The 17,622-nt window shown below is 50.9% G+C and overlaps 1 protein-coding gene across 2 annotated transcripts in view; it reads right to left on the reverse strand.

Moving 5' to 3' along the window:
- Nucleotides 1-17,622, reverse strand: part of SAMD4A (sterile alpha motif domain containing 4A) — a 167,498-nt gene that overhangs the window by 31,836 nt on the left and 118,040 nt on the right. Inside the window, exons 4-6 of one of the 2 annotated variants that reach the window (XM_090034379.1) lie at nucleotides 13,406-13,669; nucleotides 2,303-2,412; nucleotides 912-998 (exon numbers count right to left, since the gene is read on the reverse strand). In XM_090034379.1, coding sequence (XP_089890505.1) covers nucleotides 912-998; nucleotides 2,303-2,412; nucleotides 13,406-13,669 — 461 coding nt within the window. The remainder of the gene's footprint in view (nucleotides 1-911; nucleotides 999-2,302; nucleotides 2,413-13,405; nucleotides 13,670-17,622) is intronic. The other variant, XM_090034380.1, reaches the window with a different exon arrangement.

The raw sequence follows: 17,622 nt of genomic DNA on the forward strand, positions 1-17,622 counted from the left end.
ATGTGGGTACAGTCACGCTCCATACCAAGCAACTAGCCAGGAAAAACTTGCGTGTATAAACCAGACTTCAGTCTGTCCATGAGCATCTACACCTGGCATCTAGCCTACTGCTCCAGTATCAGAACCCTCCCACAACCACTGGTTCTTCTCCCAGAGAGAGGCAGACTAGAACTGGTGCTGCTGGTATTTCCTGCCTGATCCTGATCCAACGCCATAAGGGTGGGTTAGGTCAACAGCAGAGCTCCCATCAGCATCAGGACTTGAGTCTTTCATCAACCAAAGCATCGTTGCTTGCTATTGGCATCAGTAAGTCAAAGCCACAACATGTCAGTGTGAGCTAGGGGAGGATGCTGCAGTGAGGAAAACCAAGCTGGAGCTTGCTCTTTCCACACAAACTTCCTCCATTTTTCAAAATCACCGTGGCTGGACTCGCAGAGAAACCAAATTTGCCTTTTTAAGTGCAGGGCCAGACCATGGCCTGTGCCCCCTAACTGGCTCCTTGTGCTGGGTGGCAGAAGCAGCTTCCACAGAAGCACCATTCTCCAACTTGTGCTGGGAAGGGCTCGGTAGGAGCAAGGAGGAGCAGAGCATTGTCCCCAAATGCAATGAGCCAGGCAGCATTAGTGCACTCATTTGGACAGCTGGGGAAGGGTATATGGACCCCTGGCTGGAAAGAGGCCAATGATAACTCTCTGAAGGATTCAAAGAGAAGCTCATGCTTGGAAGAGCAGTGGTTACCCAAAGGTGGAAACACCAACAATGGATTTGGTCCATAAGATAGGCCCTCTATACATGAAGAACCCAGCCAAGAGACCTGACCAACGTGCATTTTATCCAAGAATTAAGTCCTTGCTATTCTTGCAGTCGACCAAGAAAGAAGAAGAAACGTAGCTGACTCACGGCCGACTTACCCTTTCTAGTGACTTGAGAAGGTTTTGTCTCTCTTTCAGCTTCTGGATGCTGATGACTATTTTGTGCCTTGCACCTTTGGTAACATTCTGGAATAAAAATGTCACAAAACCTGACGTTAATGTTCCCACCAGATGACAGGTCACACACAAGCCTTTTCTTTCCAGTGAAAAACCTTGCTGAAAATTAAACAAACCCCTGAATTCACGGATTTGCAGAGAGGCTGAGAGTCTCAGGAAACAACCTGGAAACCCACTGAAACTAGATTTCCTGCTGGCGTGCCCACCCTCCTCCGGAGTGGTTATCTTTATAAGCTCTCCCAAGGGAAAACTTTTAAATATAATGTTGGCTCTAGGAGCCGCTGAGCTGACTGCCAGCACCCAGTTTTGTTGAGATTGGTGGGAAGTGAGAAAACAGACCCTTTAGGACTTGCTATTTCCTAGCAGTTGCCCACAATTCTCTGCACGGCTGACTCAGTCGCCCTTCGTTGCCTGGAGGGGAATGGATTGACATGAATAGCAAATACACTGACAATAACAGCAGGCTCCCAAAAGGACCGCCCATGTCATTGGGTGGGGGGGACTTAATGGGAAAGGGGGTTTATTTTCAGGTGAGTTTTAAACTCTTCTGCACGAGATGCATCAACGCAGAGATGCATGCAAAAGAAACCGAAGCAACCCCCTGCCCCCAGCTTCTCCAAATGAGGAATCAAAATGAGTGCCACCCCCAGGCCTCCAGCTTCGTGCTCAGTTCATTCTCCAGGGTTAGTCCAGCACTCAACGAACATGTAACACCGCTGGTGCCCCAACCTGTTCCCCTGAACACCAGAGTGACCCGGCACTGGGTCTAGCCCGCAGTTTTCAGAAAGTCATGGGACTTTTGCAATCTTGGCTTTTAGTTTGCTAAGTTCCTTTCTTCTAGAAGCCGCTCTGCCACTGAGGACTCTAGAGTATTAACAGGCATTTGGGGAGGAGTGAAGATGCTAATCACATCTCTTTCTCTCAAAGACAGCCTGGGAAGAAAGGGAACAGGAGGGAGATTTTTGAAGATACCAGCAGTTGAAATGGGAGCGGGATGCCTCAATGCTGTTTGTACCTCTGAATATCTCCCCCAGATTTTGTGGTGAAATGCTGCCCTCACTGACACCAGACTTTGTTGGGAGGAGGATTTCATCCTTTGAGTCCAACAACAAACCATTGGGTACGTCACTTTGCAGCACGGCATGATTTCTTCTGCAACCCTCCTTAATGCATAATGCAGCAAATATAGTGATGCTTTTAGGGAAACCTGTCTACCCACCCAGCAAGCATGACCCTTGCAACTGTGACAACAGCAGAAAAAGAACAAAAAAAAGAAACGGGGCTAATTGTTTCATGCCTAATTGGGAACATACTTGCGCCTCGAGCTGGCACTCGGTAAGGGCCATCATTTCTTCGTAGGTCATCTGAGAGAAGAGAGCTGCATACTTGTGTAAGCGGAGGCTCTTCAACCAGGCAGGAACATCTGGGGAACAAAGGCAGAGAGGCAAAAAAATACCCTTTTATTTTATTGTGCTGGTTAACAACAGTGTAAAATCAACCGCAACAGGGGGGAGTTTATTAGGCTATTGTTTCCATGGGTTACCCATGGGATGGTTATTCCTTCTGATAGTTGCAAAAGTTTTATTGCACTTTAATGTGAACAACGGGGACCTGAACATGCCTAAGGACGTAACTCCCAAACTCCCGCTGACTGCAATAGAACTGAGGAAGTCGGATCTGGCCCTTTATATCAGACGTTTCCTAATAGACTTCATCGCACTCTGTGAGCTGCACAGAACCTGCTTGCTGTCTTTTAAAGATCCCATTTAATTCTCTGCTCCCTGGCTATTGCTTAAGTAGCTGTCTTCCATCTGAGACAGAAATGCTGGAGCTGGAGCCTGTTCCAAAGTTCACTGCAGCCAGGTTGGTGCAGGCCTTATCCGTCCCTAGGGATGGGCACTGTCAAGTGTCTAAAACAGCTGTCCTGCCTTAAAATGTGATTGCAGACTACTGCAACTCCATCACTGCTCAGCAGGATGGAGGGTGGCTTGGCACTTGTGCTGAGTGGGGAGTATGTCCCATATGTACATGCCAATGCAAAGCCCCTCTTTAGGTGTGCTACATGTGTAACATGGGGTTTGCATCAGGACAGCTCACCACCAAGCTAAATGGCCCCAACATGGAGCCCATTCCAACACGGCAAGGGGGGGTCACCTTGGTGCAGTCAAAGAAGGCAGCTAGAAATATCCCCAGGTCAGGAAGGTGCCTCCTGTTGGTATTTTCTGGAAGGCAGAAACCTGAGCAACGAGGATGACTGTCCATCAGGATGACAGTAAGCTCATGCCTGCTTGCATTACGGGCATTTATAGACATGGTCTGGGGGGAGGCAAAGAGGGGGTCCTTTAATTAAAGAGGCTTCAAGAGCTGCTCTAATTAAAACACTCGGAGTGTCACATGTATCAGTGTCCCCGTGCTGAAAAACGGCGTCAAGACTGCTTTAACTAAAGCCTGTGAACTGAGCTTTAGTTAAAGTGCCCCTGCTGCCATTTTTCAGCATGGGGAAGCTGATGCACGTGACACTGGGGTCTGCTGGAGCACAGCAATTACGATTCATCGAGTCTCCTCTGACTTGCTGTAATTACAGCACATCAGACCGGCCTCTCTGCATGTGTATAGGCGCTCAGTGTGATGCATCTGATGAGCTGACCTTTAGTCTGCGAAAGCCTGTGCTCTCTTATTTGGCAACCACTCATCCTTTGGATCATGGTGCATGCACAAGAGGTCCAGCACACCAAGACCTTCAGCATGCATACCTAGGCAAAGGTATGGAGGAGTGGAGGCTGCCCTAGACCTACTGTTCCCCCTCTAGACCACTGAGACAAAATCTAAAGGCCGGACCGCGTCCAGACGGTCAGTGACTGGATGCTTGTAGCTTCTGCCAAAAAGCAATGGAGAAGAACTGCTGCTGACTGCCTAATTCCTCAGCAAGGGTGCATTTCTGCCGGGGTGATGTCCCTTGGCCTTTCTCCAACCAAGGAGTACCCTAGTGGGGGGCTAGGGTTTTGTGGCAACTTATACTTGCTTTACTTTGGGGGGTGTGACATTGTGGTATTTTATAGGAGCTCCCTGCCACACGCAGCCCTGGGCCCTGCAGCTGGATGCAGTTTACGGTCATACCCAGGACCCGCTGTCATTCTGCAGGTAAACTCACAGAGACCCTGGGCTGACAGCAGCGGGGCTTAAACGCACCCAATTTCCTGACTGAACAAGGCTCAGCTTCAACAAGGACAGGGTTTTTAAAGGTATTTAGCCACGGGCGGGCCACATACCTAAAAACCTTTATCAGTTGCTTGTACCATAGGCCTAAGGCTATGCATATGTTTAAACAGGGGCCTGTTGATTATATAGTATTACAACCTGAACCTATGCTTTCTAATTGAATGTCATCTTTGTTTTAGAGGCAAGAATTCGCATAGGCAATCTTTTATTGAACCAGCTGCATGGTTGGCACAGACATTGGCAAGCTTGTGGGTATCACAGGACCCTTGCTTAAGCCTCTCTGTCTTACGCACCGCACACCATTAACATGTCAAGCAACCACAGCCGTGATCCTTATAGTGGTTCACAGCCCTGGTCTTCATCCTGCACCCAGCTGTGCTGGGTGCCGCACAAAACACGGAGCTGACAATCCAAGCACAAAACAAGTAACACGGGCTGGAGACAGAGAGACGGGAGAGTGCATGGAAACAAGGGAACCGACAAACCCATGTAGCTTTGGACTGTATGAAAAATCACGGCAGCCCCTCATTCTACTTCACTACTTCACTGTTTTCAGGTGCAACTGGAGATGCCAAATTTTACTGACTCTCATGGCCAAATGTAGCGATGGACACGTGTGCAACCAGCAGTTCAGGAGCTCCGGTTCAGAGCCGACACAGGGATCTTTGTTGCCTGTTTGCAGTTTATTCCTGTCCCCGGTGAGGGTGAGCTCATTTTCAAAGCCTCCCCACACCCCCTGCACATACCCCACTGGCTCCATTTTCCTGCGACCTTCCTCTTGAAAAGGCACAAGAGATGCATCTTGGTTCGGGTATGCCACCAGACTAAGACCTTACGGCATGTCTGTGTCCCTCAGCTGTGATGCCAGATGTGCCCATAAGCCTTGCTTCTCTGCAGTGCTGCATGAAGGCACCTACATCCGATTAAGGAGACAGCATGCACAGTATAGGTGTGGCATGTGTCAGCGTGGCACAGACGCACCCAAAAGCATCCTTCCTTCTTGGATCACAGCATCCTGGATGCTGGAGGATCCTTTACTGGGTAAAGTCAAGAGCAAAACTCTTGTTGGCTTGTGACCAGGACGTGGAAGTTTTGACAGTGGCCCTGGTATGAGCAAAGCCCAGGATCTGCTGCACTGCAGGACAGGGCAAAGGGAGCCCAAATCCCTTCGGGGCGAGGAGCAGGTCCATCCCAGATGCTGCAGCAACAGCTGGGCAGTTGCTCTGCAGTGTGGGCGGGAAGGCTCATGCTCCGGCTGGGGTTATTTGCTGGGGTTTTAGCAAGACAGCTTACACAGCAGGGAGTTCAAGTCCAGCCAGCCACCCTCTGCTCCGAGATCTTATGGCTCCACGATGTCAGACCAAGCTCTCACACCCTGGGGCTCAGGTCTCCAGCACTGGGTGCAACAGGCTGCTGGGAAGTCTCCAGGCTTGTTTCTTACCACAGGGATCAACAGTGGCTGGGGAAGAGTCAGCAGGCAGAGCCGCCCCAGAGCCATGGCCACCACCCAGGGACCTGTGCACAGATCCACACAACTGCACCTACAAAGGTGACCTTGTAGGAGTTAAGAAAGGCAATGTAATAAGGGATGGGGTGTTTTATCACAAGGAAGCACAAGGATCAAAGGAATCTGTGACTTGAGAGATGCAAGAGACAGAGGTGCACACACATACACATGCACATACACGTGCATGGTGGCAAGATGAAGTGTGATAAGTAAGCCACAGATGTGCTGATGTAGGAGAAAAACTGGGTGGACAAGGTGTCAAGGATGTTGTCTCCAGGAGACCCACCAAGAATGAGCAAAGAAAGCAAGAAGGTTTTGTGGACTGGGAATGACAACGTGAGTTGGGCCCCGTCCTGACCAGTTTGTGGACCGCAGGAGAAGGCGATGCAATGAGGAATCTAGGGGGGTAAAAGAGATGCAGGAAAGATGGATTCAGCCCGCTTGGGACAGCGAGACTCCCTCAAGAGCCCAGTGGTACATATTCTGATCAAGTGCTTGTCACTGTAATTAGTGCAGGGGTACGGGCATTAATTAGGATTGTGATATTGCTCCCTAATGCACAACCAGTATTTTGCTATGGCATTTGAAAGCGTTCATTTAAGGGGAGCATACAACCGCCACTGGCATTTGGATTTAATAAAGGCATTTTAGCTGAGTAACTGGCTGGGTCATTCCACTTCCAAGAGGCTGTAAGAGCAATCTCAGCACCCAACTGGGACAATTTGGTCCATGGCGTCTGAACCGCACAGGAGAAGGGACGTCACAGAGCCGCGCAGCAGCTGTTCAGAGCAAAGCCGCTCCATTTCCATGCCAGGGAACAGGCCGAGCACTGGCCTCTTTGGCAGGTCTTGGGATCAGCTTCCTGCTTTATCTCCCAGCCTGACCCCATGCGCATGGGAGCTGTTTGCTGCCAGGCCTCACCCCAACCTCAATGCATAAGCCAGCAGAGGACCGAAGACACGTCTGGGCAGTCACATTCCCGTTCCTCTGCCTCCATCTCCCTTCAAGGTCAGGCCTGGCATTGCAGTGACATTCCTTAAATGTTATATTGCAAAAGACAAAGGAGGACCTGGCCCTTGCACAGCACCAGCAGGATCTGGCCATGTACCATGTGGGGCCGGTGTAAGACAAACAGGGTACCAGACAAACCGGCTGTGCCAACTACCCCATTAGACCCCACAGACCAACTCCGAGGTGGTGAGAACATCTACAGACGGGCTCTTGTTTCTAACAGGGACGGAAGAGACCCCCAACCCAGGAGGGTCTCCTGGTGCAATCTGAACTCCCAGGCACACAAAACACCCTGCAGCTGTAGCCTTGCATCTTGGCACAGCAAGTCGGAGCTGTCCCCGCGTCCCCAGGGGACATCCGGCTTCAGCACCCATGCACCTGCCAGGGAAGCAGGTTCATCATTCAGGAAGAGGTGCTACCACTACATACTGGAGGGTTTTCCGGATGGCTCGCGACCTCCGGGACAGTCAACCCTCGAGTTTTGCAGAAGGGTGGATTGAAGCTGTGCCTGCTCCATCTTTACCTGCTAATGGTCACCCCTTCTCCATCCCAGAGCCGTGAGAAAGCATGCTGTGGGTTGCCGGTAAAGGACTGGGCTGTGCTAGTAGCACAGAGCCCGCAGCAAGCGGCTGCTGGGCACAGCTGTGTCTCCCCCAGGGGAACGCCGAAGCCACTCATCTCTCCCCATAGCAAGCCCAGCATCGGGTCTCTCCCCAGCAAGGCTGGGCAGCTGCAATGGAGGGTCTGGTGGAAAAAGGTGCCCCTTTCCACTCCTCTCCCTGTGCTGAAAGAGATGGAGACTCGGTCTTCATGGAAGGCCAGAGAGACACAGGCCTTCCATGGACCAAACAGGATGAGGGGGCAGCAGCAGGGTTATGAGGTGTCGGAGCCCTTCACACCCATGCAATGACCCCAAGGCCATCCTCGCTCCTTCATTATCAATTGTGTGTCACTAGCAGCTTGGCTGGAGCATTTCAACAGAGCTGCAAACCTGCCCCCACCTCCAGGGCAGGCCTGGAGACCCTAGCATGGCAGTGCTGGTGCTGGCTCGGGGACTGCATCATACTGTCTTGGTGTTTGTACTGCTCCCAAGCCCGCAGGGAGGGGTTGATGGCATAGGTGCACCGCAAAAACTCGCAGTCCTGACTGGCCAGTGCCCCCATGCAAGCCCCAGCCCTCCACCAACTCATCCCAAGAAGTGAACAAGATAGCAAAGCCCTCCCACAAGCGCAGCCGTGAGCTTGAGGAAGAAATGCTCCTCAGATTTACAGCATCGTAGGAAAGCAGAGCTGGCAGGGCTCTCCAGAGGTCACGTCTAGTCCAACCCTCACTCAGGACAGGACCATCCCTACCCCAACCAGCCAACCCAAGCACTTGTCTAGCCTAGTCCTACAGCTACACCAATGCCCCTGTTACACAACCCCAAGGCACACTGCCCCAAAACATTGGCAACACCTTAACCTATAGAAAAGCTGGGCTGGAAGAGCCCTCAGGAGGTCACTGACACAAGGTGCTGGGGCCTCAGATTTGGGGTCAGAGGCCTGATGGACCGAGTGATGCCAGGCTACGCCCTCCAAGACGGTGATTCTCAACTGACGTGCCAAAGCAACCCGAGGCCCTTCCAAGGGTGCTATGAGATGTGACGTTACCTCTGAGGTGCGCAAATAGGATTGGCAAGATAAACCCAGACATGTCAGATAGGAATCCAAAGTGTTAAAAATCTGCTGTGGTCTTTGGACCAGAAGAATTGCTCTTGTATTTTTCTGTAGTCAAAGTGAAAGCCAAGACCTGGCATTTTCCAAGGGGGTCTGAAGTCCAACGAGGCGGGCCGCAAACCCCAAAAGACTGAAAACCGTTGCCCTAGGACCTCTCTGCTCCTGCTGGCATCACGTACGCTGGCTTGACAGCTGGCAGCACCGTGCTGTGGTTCGTGGCTGAGGGCATAAGCCCTGCTCACCCATGCCTGCCCACTCCAGAAATGGGGCAGTGACGGGGCCAAGCAGGTGCCCTAGCTTGCTCCTCATGGGCAGGAGTGACACCAAGCGCCCTGCTGGCCCTGTGCGGGCATATCCAGCCAAGGGGGCAGGATAAGACCCAACCGGAGATGGATCAGAAGGGAAAGCAAGCCCTTTAGCGGTTGCTTTACGCTGCTCACTCCTCTGGACTCTCTGGCCATGCTAAGATATATTAAAGCGATTCAGGAGAGCTGGCCCCCATTTCAGAGCTGCATTCGGTCCAAAGCATAGAGCATGGCCTGCCTTCCTTGAGCAGCAGGCCAGGTCCACGCTGGGGTAGCACTCGTTATAGCAGGGGACGGGATGAGGGAGCTGAGCGCTCTGCTCCTGATTGCCGGTGCTTGGCAGTGCTGCCTCTTCCCCACATCAGAGCCGCTCACTGGGTATTGCCCCTTCTCCTTGGAGGGGCGTTGGCTGTCTCTGAAGTGTGCAATGCCCTCAGGCCCAACCTTGCTCTCCTGGCTCCCACAGCAAAGCTCTTACTAGTGGGGACACCTCCACCAGCTTCACAGCTGCTCGTGGGGATCAGGGCTGCTGCTTGTGCAAGCCAAGCTGTCACACTGAAGTGCAGCTAGAGAAAGGAGACAGGTAACAAGTGCCTTTGCAGAATAACAGGCCTGGCTCGTGCATCGCCGCTGACTTCTCCCTGCTAATCTGCTTAAGGCTTCTAAGGCTGCAGGGTTCGATGTCCTGTTGCCAGCCTGGCCCAATGGTGCCCTGCAAGGATGCAGGATGGGTTGGATGAGAAGAGGGTGAAGGAGGGAGAAGGCTGCTTGCATCCGTGCAGGGTCTTGCCTAAAGAACAAATGCAGGCGTTTAACTCAGAATCTCAATTTCTCTTTTCAGCGCCCACTTCTGACTGTCCCTGGGGTGCACGACTGTGCCTGGCTGCCCTGCCACAGCTTGTACACTGAGTCCGGAGGAGACCGAGGAAGATAGGAGGCAGAGCAGATTATCGGGGGCGAGTAACTGATGCATCTGCTCCCCACCAACCCAATGACTGGTGTGCCCCATCTCTCAGGGCAGGCGGCTCTGAAGGTGAGGGAACTGATACACCTTGGAAACTGGAGGTCTCGCCTCACTGGGATCTGTGGGGAACAGCAAGCTGCAAACGGGAAGAAGCGCACGTTTGGTGTGAAACGAAGGGACCTGAGCATCAGAGCTGAACCACACAACAGACCCCACAGGTTGGGAAGCAGGGCAGGGAAACGAGGAGCCCTGAAGGCCCAGGCAGGGCTGGCACTTGTTAACTCACAGACGTTACTTGGGGGAAAAAACAGGGAAGGGGGCAATCCCTTTCCTCATCTTAACCTGGTTTCTCTTCAGAAGCTCTTTGGGACAAGAGTGATCATACCCCAGCACCAAGCACTCCTTGGTGCTAAACAAGTACCCAATACCGTATTGTCCCCCACACAACATGCACCTTTCCCCCCAGATTCAGCTGCTGGAAATTGGGTATGCGTTGTAAGTGAGGAAATAGGGTAAGAGCCGCTTCTGCCTCCACCAGGGAAAAGGGCCAGCACTGCTGCAGGGTCCGTGGGGGCTCTCTAGCTGCGGCCGTGGATGCTTTCGGAGCTGGAGAAGCTGCTGTTCAGTGACTTACTGCTGCTGACCAGTATTTTCAAAGGAATATCTTTTCCTTCATTCTTTCAACACAACATACATATCTCATCCAGGGGCCTGTTGTATGCCAGAAAATATGATAATAATAATAATTCTGTGGCTGGGTGGGGAGAGAGAAGTCTTAAGTCACGTCCCTTCGCCTGCAGGCATATGCTGTGCACACTTGTACCTAAACCCCTTCATGCTCTAATACAGCCCAATGCTTTCCAAAAGGGACTTACTCCTTTCCAAGGGGCATTTACTAATAGTAACAGAAGAAGAATTTAAAAACCATAAAGCACCTGGAGCTGGGATCGGCTGACAAACAAATGGGCTGCAAACGGATGCGAGGGAAACAGTTATTCCTGTTCCCAATGGAGGGGAGGCAGTGCAAAGGGCTTCCTCATGGCGCACCACCAGGTAGAGGAGGCATGTCTGCCACCCGTAGCTTGCAAAGCGTGAGGAAGGAAGTGGTTGGGTCTGGGGGGAGCTAAGTGCATCAGCGGGGATTGATGCATGTGGAAACTGTTCCAGCACTTGGCTATGGGCACAGGACACGGGCGACTGCAGCACATGCCAGGCTCCCAGAGCGGGCCATGTGCATCCAGCCGGGCAGCAAAGACACGGCAGCAGGAGTGCCAGCCATGCCAGGCCACCCCCGCAGGCGCCAGGAGTCTGCACTCTGCTTGCTAGCATGTGCTCAAATCCAGGCTGCCACGTCTCCCTGCAGCAGCCTGGGTGACAGAGGCATCTCAGCTAGCGCAGGCCTACGAGCCAGTGCTGTGATCACGCTGTCCTAGGGCTGGGTGGGCAGGCCCAGCAGGGGACGCGGGGTTTGCTTAATGAACAGCTGCCCACGGAGTCTCAGATGCCTTTGGGTTCTGCGCTGAATCCATCTTTCATTCCCAAGCAACGGGGAAAATGCTCAGGGGGAAGCTGCGAAGGCCCAGCAGCGATGCATCTCCAGCTGGAGATATGCTGTATGGGACTGAGAAGCCAACAGATCTGGTGGGGTCCAGCCCTGTAACCCTTACTGTCACCAGCCCCAATTCCCCATTTTTTGTCCCCATACTAGCCCAGCGTGCAACTGGAGTGAAGTAATGCTAAGCAGGTCCCAGTAGTGCTTCTTCCTTTTGCAAAAAGTCCTCCCCATGGCTTCAGGGATAGCAGAACCTATCCCCAGATGCAGACACAGGGAGGATCTGTTCATGTTTGCTTCTGATTTGTCCTGACATTGCTAATGGTGCCCTTTTTAGGCCTGACAGGAGATTGGCACAACCTACTGGAGACCAGCAGAAGCCTGGGTGCCCCCAGTCGCTTTGGATAAATACCACTGAACCAAATACATCTGGAGAAGCAAGAGGGAGGGAGGTTTGGGCCAAGCTGGGGCTGGGGCCAGGCCAGCTCCTGACACAAACCAGCTGCAGGTTGCTTTTAATCTGTGCCAGGTGCTCAACCACCTTGGGGACCAGGTCTCCCAGGTATGTCCCATGGGCTTTCACTGCCAGCACTCATACTCCAGCAGCCCTGGGCTGTCCTAGCTGACAAAGACACACGGAAAAGGCTTGTCCCCACTAGGAGATGTAGCAGTAAAGCTCTTGTATAGACAAGGCTGCAGGCATGTTCTTGCTTCAAAGGACAGATAAAGGATAGCACGGGAACAAAAGGCACAGGGAAGGGCCAGGACCTGCCTACAAAATCATGCTGCAGTCAGTGCTCTTCTGGACCCAGCAAGGAAATGCTCTCTAGGTGAATTATCTTTGTCGTGCTGTGAACAGACAGAGCAACGCAGAACGAAAGCCCAACTGCTTTTGTTGGCGCACCTATAAAATACCCAATTGCACACACCACTGACCCTAACTAGGGGTTACCTTTGCTTTATTCTGAAGGCAAACAAGTGCACAGAGGCCACTAACAGTCCTTTGCAAACCTGTACCATGCACCAACACATGCGCATGCACACAAGACAGTGTGCGTGAAAGGCAATGCCCTACTGAGGTCAACATAACTGTATAATATTACTTCTGTCATGAACCATTTTCTGTTGCTGGTCTCGGCAGGCGAGTGTCGATTTTGATTAGCAGAAAGCTTACTCTTTTGTAGTGGTTTCAGTTTGGCAGATGGGTGTGTGTGCATGTGCGTGCGTGCATGCATGCATGCGTGCGTGTGTGTATATAAAGATACTTTTATAGCTGTGCCACCTAAAATAGCTTGGGGTTTCATGCGTTACCATTCTGTCTAGGTAACAACTTTGCAAAATTTATAATTGTACAATCTACAGCTAAATATATTCCTCTTAAAAAGGGCCTGACCTTGCCCCATGGCTGTGAAGGCACTGATCCAACCTGGTGGCAGGATCAGTGCTTCATGGCTTGCTCCAAATTCTGCATCTGTGGCTAATAAGAATATTCACCTTCATTGCCAACCACCTGTCTAAAAACACAGGCACCACGGACTACTTCACCAGAGCACACAGGAAACGTTTAGCGCAAGCGCACATCCTTTCCAAGCTACAACATCATCAGGTACCTGGTGGGATGCTCAGCACAGAGGACACACAAGTGATGAATTGCATACGTTTGCCTAGGCTGATCCCAGGCCGCTTTCTGCAATAGGGAAAAGCCCAGGAGAGAGGCCACTCAGAGCTGAGGCCAGAGCACCTGCAGGTTTGAAAGGCACTGCGGTAAGGCGGCATCCCGGGCTATCATAACAGAGCTGGAACATGCCACCTCATCACCGCTGATTCAAGAGGACAGGCAGTGTCCAAAGAAAGCCCCCGTGTTACACTTGACTCTACTGTGTTGTTGGCAACCCGCTGGATTAGCCTGAAACTAAAGCTGAAACAAGACCTGGGATTAAAGCATTAACAGCACCAGCACAGAGAGTTCGTAAGCCTGTTTGGAGAGGGATTCTCAATGACGAGGAAAAAAAGCTGGCATCGGAGGGACATCTCTCTCTCTCTCTCTCTCTTTCCTGCCTTCTCCCATCCCAATGCAAGAGCGTCTAGTTGGGGCGAAGCCTATTTCTGCAGAGGGGAGGGAGAGGGTCTCATTTGCACTCACCTTTCATACCACTCCCTTCTTCCTGGAATGTGTTACGAGCAGAAGGCTGATCTTCTAAGTGTTCACTCCCACCACTTCCCGAAGAGGCTACACTGCTTTGTGGAGACAGGGGGGCATGATCGGATGGGACGCACTGGGGTCCTCTAGCTCGTAAGTCCTCATGAGACATCCATCCATGTCCTAGAGGCTGGTTTGGCACATTCATGGGTGGGGTAAGGGACACAGATCGTTTCAAAGGGCTGTGGTGTGTCTGGCCTGAGAGAACTGGAAAAAAAAAAAAAATTAAAAAGGTTATTCCCTGCCCCCCCATGCCCTTTGGGAGGCAGTGGAAACCCCCGGCACATCCACGCGCTGTCTCACAGCTGCCCACGCTTCACCGTACCGTGCCCTGACGGCCTTCTAGGAAGCAAAATGATACGGTGTCTTGAAATGATGGGATGCAGCCCTAATCACTGGGTGGGGGCGGAGGGGGAAAGGGCAGAAGCTACCTTCCTAATTTAGCAAAAACATGTTGCAGCAGCACCCAGAAAATGCAGGTAGCAGGAGGCTGCCAGGTGCTTGCACTGGGGTTAGCATCTCTCTTGCTACCGAAGCGCAGGGGCTGGTTTAGAGGGAGCAGGGCCGTTCATACTCTGCGCTGGGACGCAGCAGTGCTTCCTCGAGTCCTGCACCCTGCCTCTGACAAGGCCATCTGCAGGGGAGGAAGACGCTACAGTCCCCAGCACAGACAACTCCACAGTAACTTGCCCCTGGACTTTTCTCGCTTTCTCTCTTCAGTAAGCGCTTGGCTCGTGCCCCGAAGCCTGAGTATTCGCATCCCTATTTAATATAACTGTGCATGCTCTCATTAGCCGTGTGCATGCCTAATCCTTAGCGAGTCCTGCTACGCTCTCGGACTCCATCAGCACCCCATTAGTAACGAGGGCCCTGCAGCACCAGAGCCCAGCAGGCGTGCATTAAAGTGTATGCTTTTCAGCCTTGCCCAAAAGCAAACACCTAAAAGTTTGGCTGAAAACACAGGCGGGAGACACGGAGATGAGTTGGATTCCCAGGAATCTCTCTCCCTCCCAAAACTTGGTTCCACCGCCCTTCCTGCATAGTTATTTTTCCTGACTGCTATTATAATACAACCCACTTCACTGTTTTTTTTAGCACATATTTCCAGGACTGGAAGAAAACAGAACAAAGCAGTAACTCCTAGGATTTAGGCTTATTTTGCAGAGAATGTTTAAAACAGGGTCTGCATTTATCTTGCTTTGAGGTTAGGTAGCAGGGCAGATGTTCTGGAAGTGTTGGTGAAACTTGGGTTTGGTTGTTTTTTTTAAATCAAAGAGATGTTTCTGGGGAGCGTAGGATTTTGAAGACATTTTAAATGCAGGTTTTCTTATGGCAGGGTCTGAATTTCAGGCTGCCACAAAAAGGTCTAATTTTTCTGTGCCCTTTTAAATGGACCCTCGGATTGATTTTAGGCACCCACCAACCAGCCCGTAATCTTCAGGCTGCTGAAAAGAACAATTTGAAGGTGTGAGAGGGGAGAGACATTAAGGAGCCTTGTTTTCTTTGAGTGATGCAAACTAGCTAAATTATCACGATACTTCGACACTTGTGTTTCTTCCAGCCTAAATAAATGTGGAATAAAATGGCAATTTAAATAGGTTCTGTTGCAATGCACTGGATGAGGCTGGTTAAGTGTTTGTGCCTGGGAATAACAATGAGGAACAAAACCATCCCCAAGAGCTTAACCAACCCCACCCAGTGCACAGCAATCTTAATCTACCCCTCCCTGCGTTTTAATGAACCGCTGTGGCTGGTTGTGGTCTAGCTCCTCTTGTTCGCGCTGGCAAATCCCTTCATGCAAAAGGACATAAAAAAGTTCTGGGAGCGTCCAGCGGCACAGGGTGAGTGAGTTGGACGGACCTCTGAACAGGCTGTTTGGAGGGTGAAACAACGGACTTTCTTAATACTCAAGGGCTAGCAATTAGTTATATCCATTCAGGAATGATTATGAGAAGAGGCACAAGCTCCCAAACCTGTCTGGATGAGGACTCAAGATGGCAGGGCTGACTCCCAGAAACACATCAGAAGCTCCTTTTATGCATGCATCTATTTTTGTCTCAATATCTGGAGAAAAGAGGGCATTAGGCTGGGAGAGGCTAATGTCCGGAGATGGGCAGGCACCCGATGGCCATCACTTTGGCTGTAAGCTCCATAGGGTGAGATGTGGAGAAGACGAACGCAGGAGCGCCTTCTCTCTTGGGGAAGGTCATGTTTTCACAATATTGCTTCCGTTTGCATCAGACTAAAGCCAAAATCATTTGGGACGTTTCTGGCAATGCAGAAGTTCCTGGGACCCTGCAGTGGCTCAAGGGATTGGTAAGGGTCCCCAGCCTGGGGCAGTTTTCTGCCAGTCTGGGCAATCAAGAACTCATGCTGGGTGGCATCCTAACCCACTCAGTGAATACGCTGAGAAACTGGAAACGTGAAACATCCCTCGCTCGACGTGCTGGCACTTTGGGCTGAAAGTTGGTCAGAACATCTCCAACCTGCTCTCGTGGGTGGTTAAAATAATCCTAGATTTCCATTGCCAGCTCAGTCTATTGGCAAGGCACTTCCAAGGGGCAGGAAGCCTGGGCAGAAAAGGACTAAACAGCAGATGATGTTAAAGGAAAAAGGGGGGTGGAAATGATGAAAAAACTCAGCCCCGTTTCTAAATTTCATGGATAGCTGTATTTAGGAGGCACTTGGTTAACAGCCTGAAAAGCTCGTTGTCTTCAGTCCCCTACAACTTGAGGTGCACCCAGGAGGATGTGGTGTCTCTGTCTCTCTACAGTGTCAAAGACTATTGCACAGCTGGAATAACTGGGTCTCTTGGCTAAGAAATGTGTAGAAGTGACTTCCCACCAGTTTCCTGTGACTTGATAAAAGATCTGTCAGTTGGGACCTGGTCTTACTTGAAGAGCAATATTAAATATTTAACATTTCCTGATTGTGTGGGGGTTTCCCGGCTTGGCTGGGACAAGGTGGTCCAGACGCACAGGGAAAAATAAAGACACTCTCATGGACCCAGAGGAACAGACTTCCACCTTCAGCTTCCTCTGTGCAAAAATGAAGTGTATTTTCTACCTATGGGGACTCTGTATCATCTTTCATTTTTCCTGAGCCTGAGGAAGGGCAGGAAAGCTTGCAGAAAAAAGATATATATATTTTTTGCAATCTATTAGTTGGTCTAATAAAAGGTATCACCTCTGAACCAAGAGTTATGGAGTTAGGGAAAAATAAGTAAGAAATAACTTCAAAAGTTAACAACACACTTAAAAAACAAAGTCACCAGGAATAGCACCAGGGGATCATCACAGTCCCTTCTCTCCGTCCTAGCTCTTGTCCTGTCACTGCATAGCATGTTATAGGTACAATTTTACCCTTCACATAGTCATAATCTGCACAGCTGTCCCATTTTTCCACCCCTGGAAAAAGAATCAACAATTCTACTGGGAAGTTCCCAAAAGCTGGAAATGCTGAGTGAAAATTGAGCGGTCAGTGAAGTTACAAAGGCCTCTACCATCCAAGGTGCACTGCTCGTGCTTGTTATTTGTGTCACCAGGCCCGACCCTCACTTCTTTGCTCTGAACCTCAGGCTGCAAAGGGGACTTTGCAATGCTGCCTGCTATCCTGGCAGCAAACCTCAAAGGAGGAGGGACTACCTGTTACTGAATGCTGGTAAAGTTCCTGTGCTCCCTGCTTCCACTTTTGGTAGCATTAAGAGCCATTTAGTGCCTTTTGCGAGAAAGGGATAACGAACTCCTCTCCATCGCATACAATGGGCCATGTAAGCCTATGTTCCTTGACACCATAAAAAAATAAACAATGCTCCTGACAGCTAGACTGACTTACAGAATAGGCAATAACTGTCCCAATTCAGAAAGCAATCAGCTGAAGAGCTACTCTGCTAGAAGTCAGCTATGAGAGAGCTCGGACTTCGTGAGACTTTTCAGTGCCCTGTAGAGAATCCAGAAAGACATCCTGGATAAAGGCACGTACTTTGAAAGTACACTTGCAGCTGTCTCTTTTATCACTGTGGTCTCAAGCTGTGAGCTGCAGAGCTCTTTCTTCTCACCTGGAGAATAAAGTGTTTGGAGAAGAATTGCCAGGGACTGAGCAGCTGGAAGAGGAGGTAGGGCACAGGCAGTTCCCTGCTTTACAAAGGGAAGAGCAGAATA

Source organism: Crocodylus siamensis, chromosome 2, assembly GCF_052110815.1.
Source record: "Crocodylus siamensis isolate JL-2025a chromosome 2, ASM5211081v1, whole genome shotgun sequence".
NCBI lineage: Eukaryota > Metazoa > Chordata > Crocodylia > Crocodylidae > Crocodylus > Crocodylus siamensis.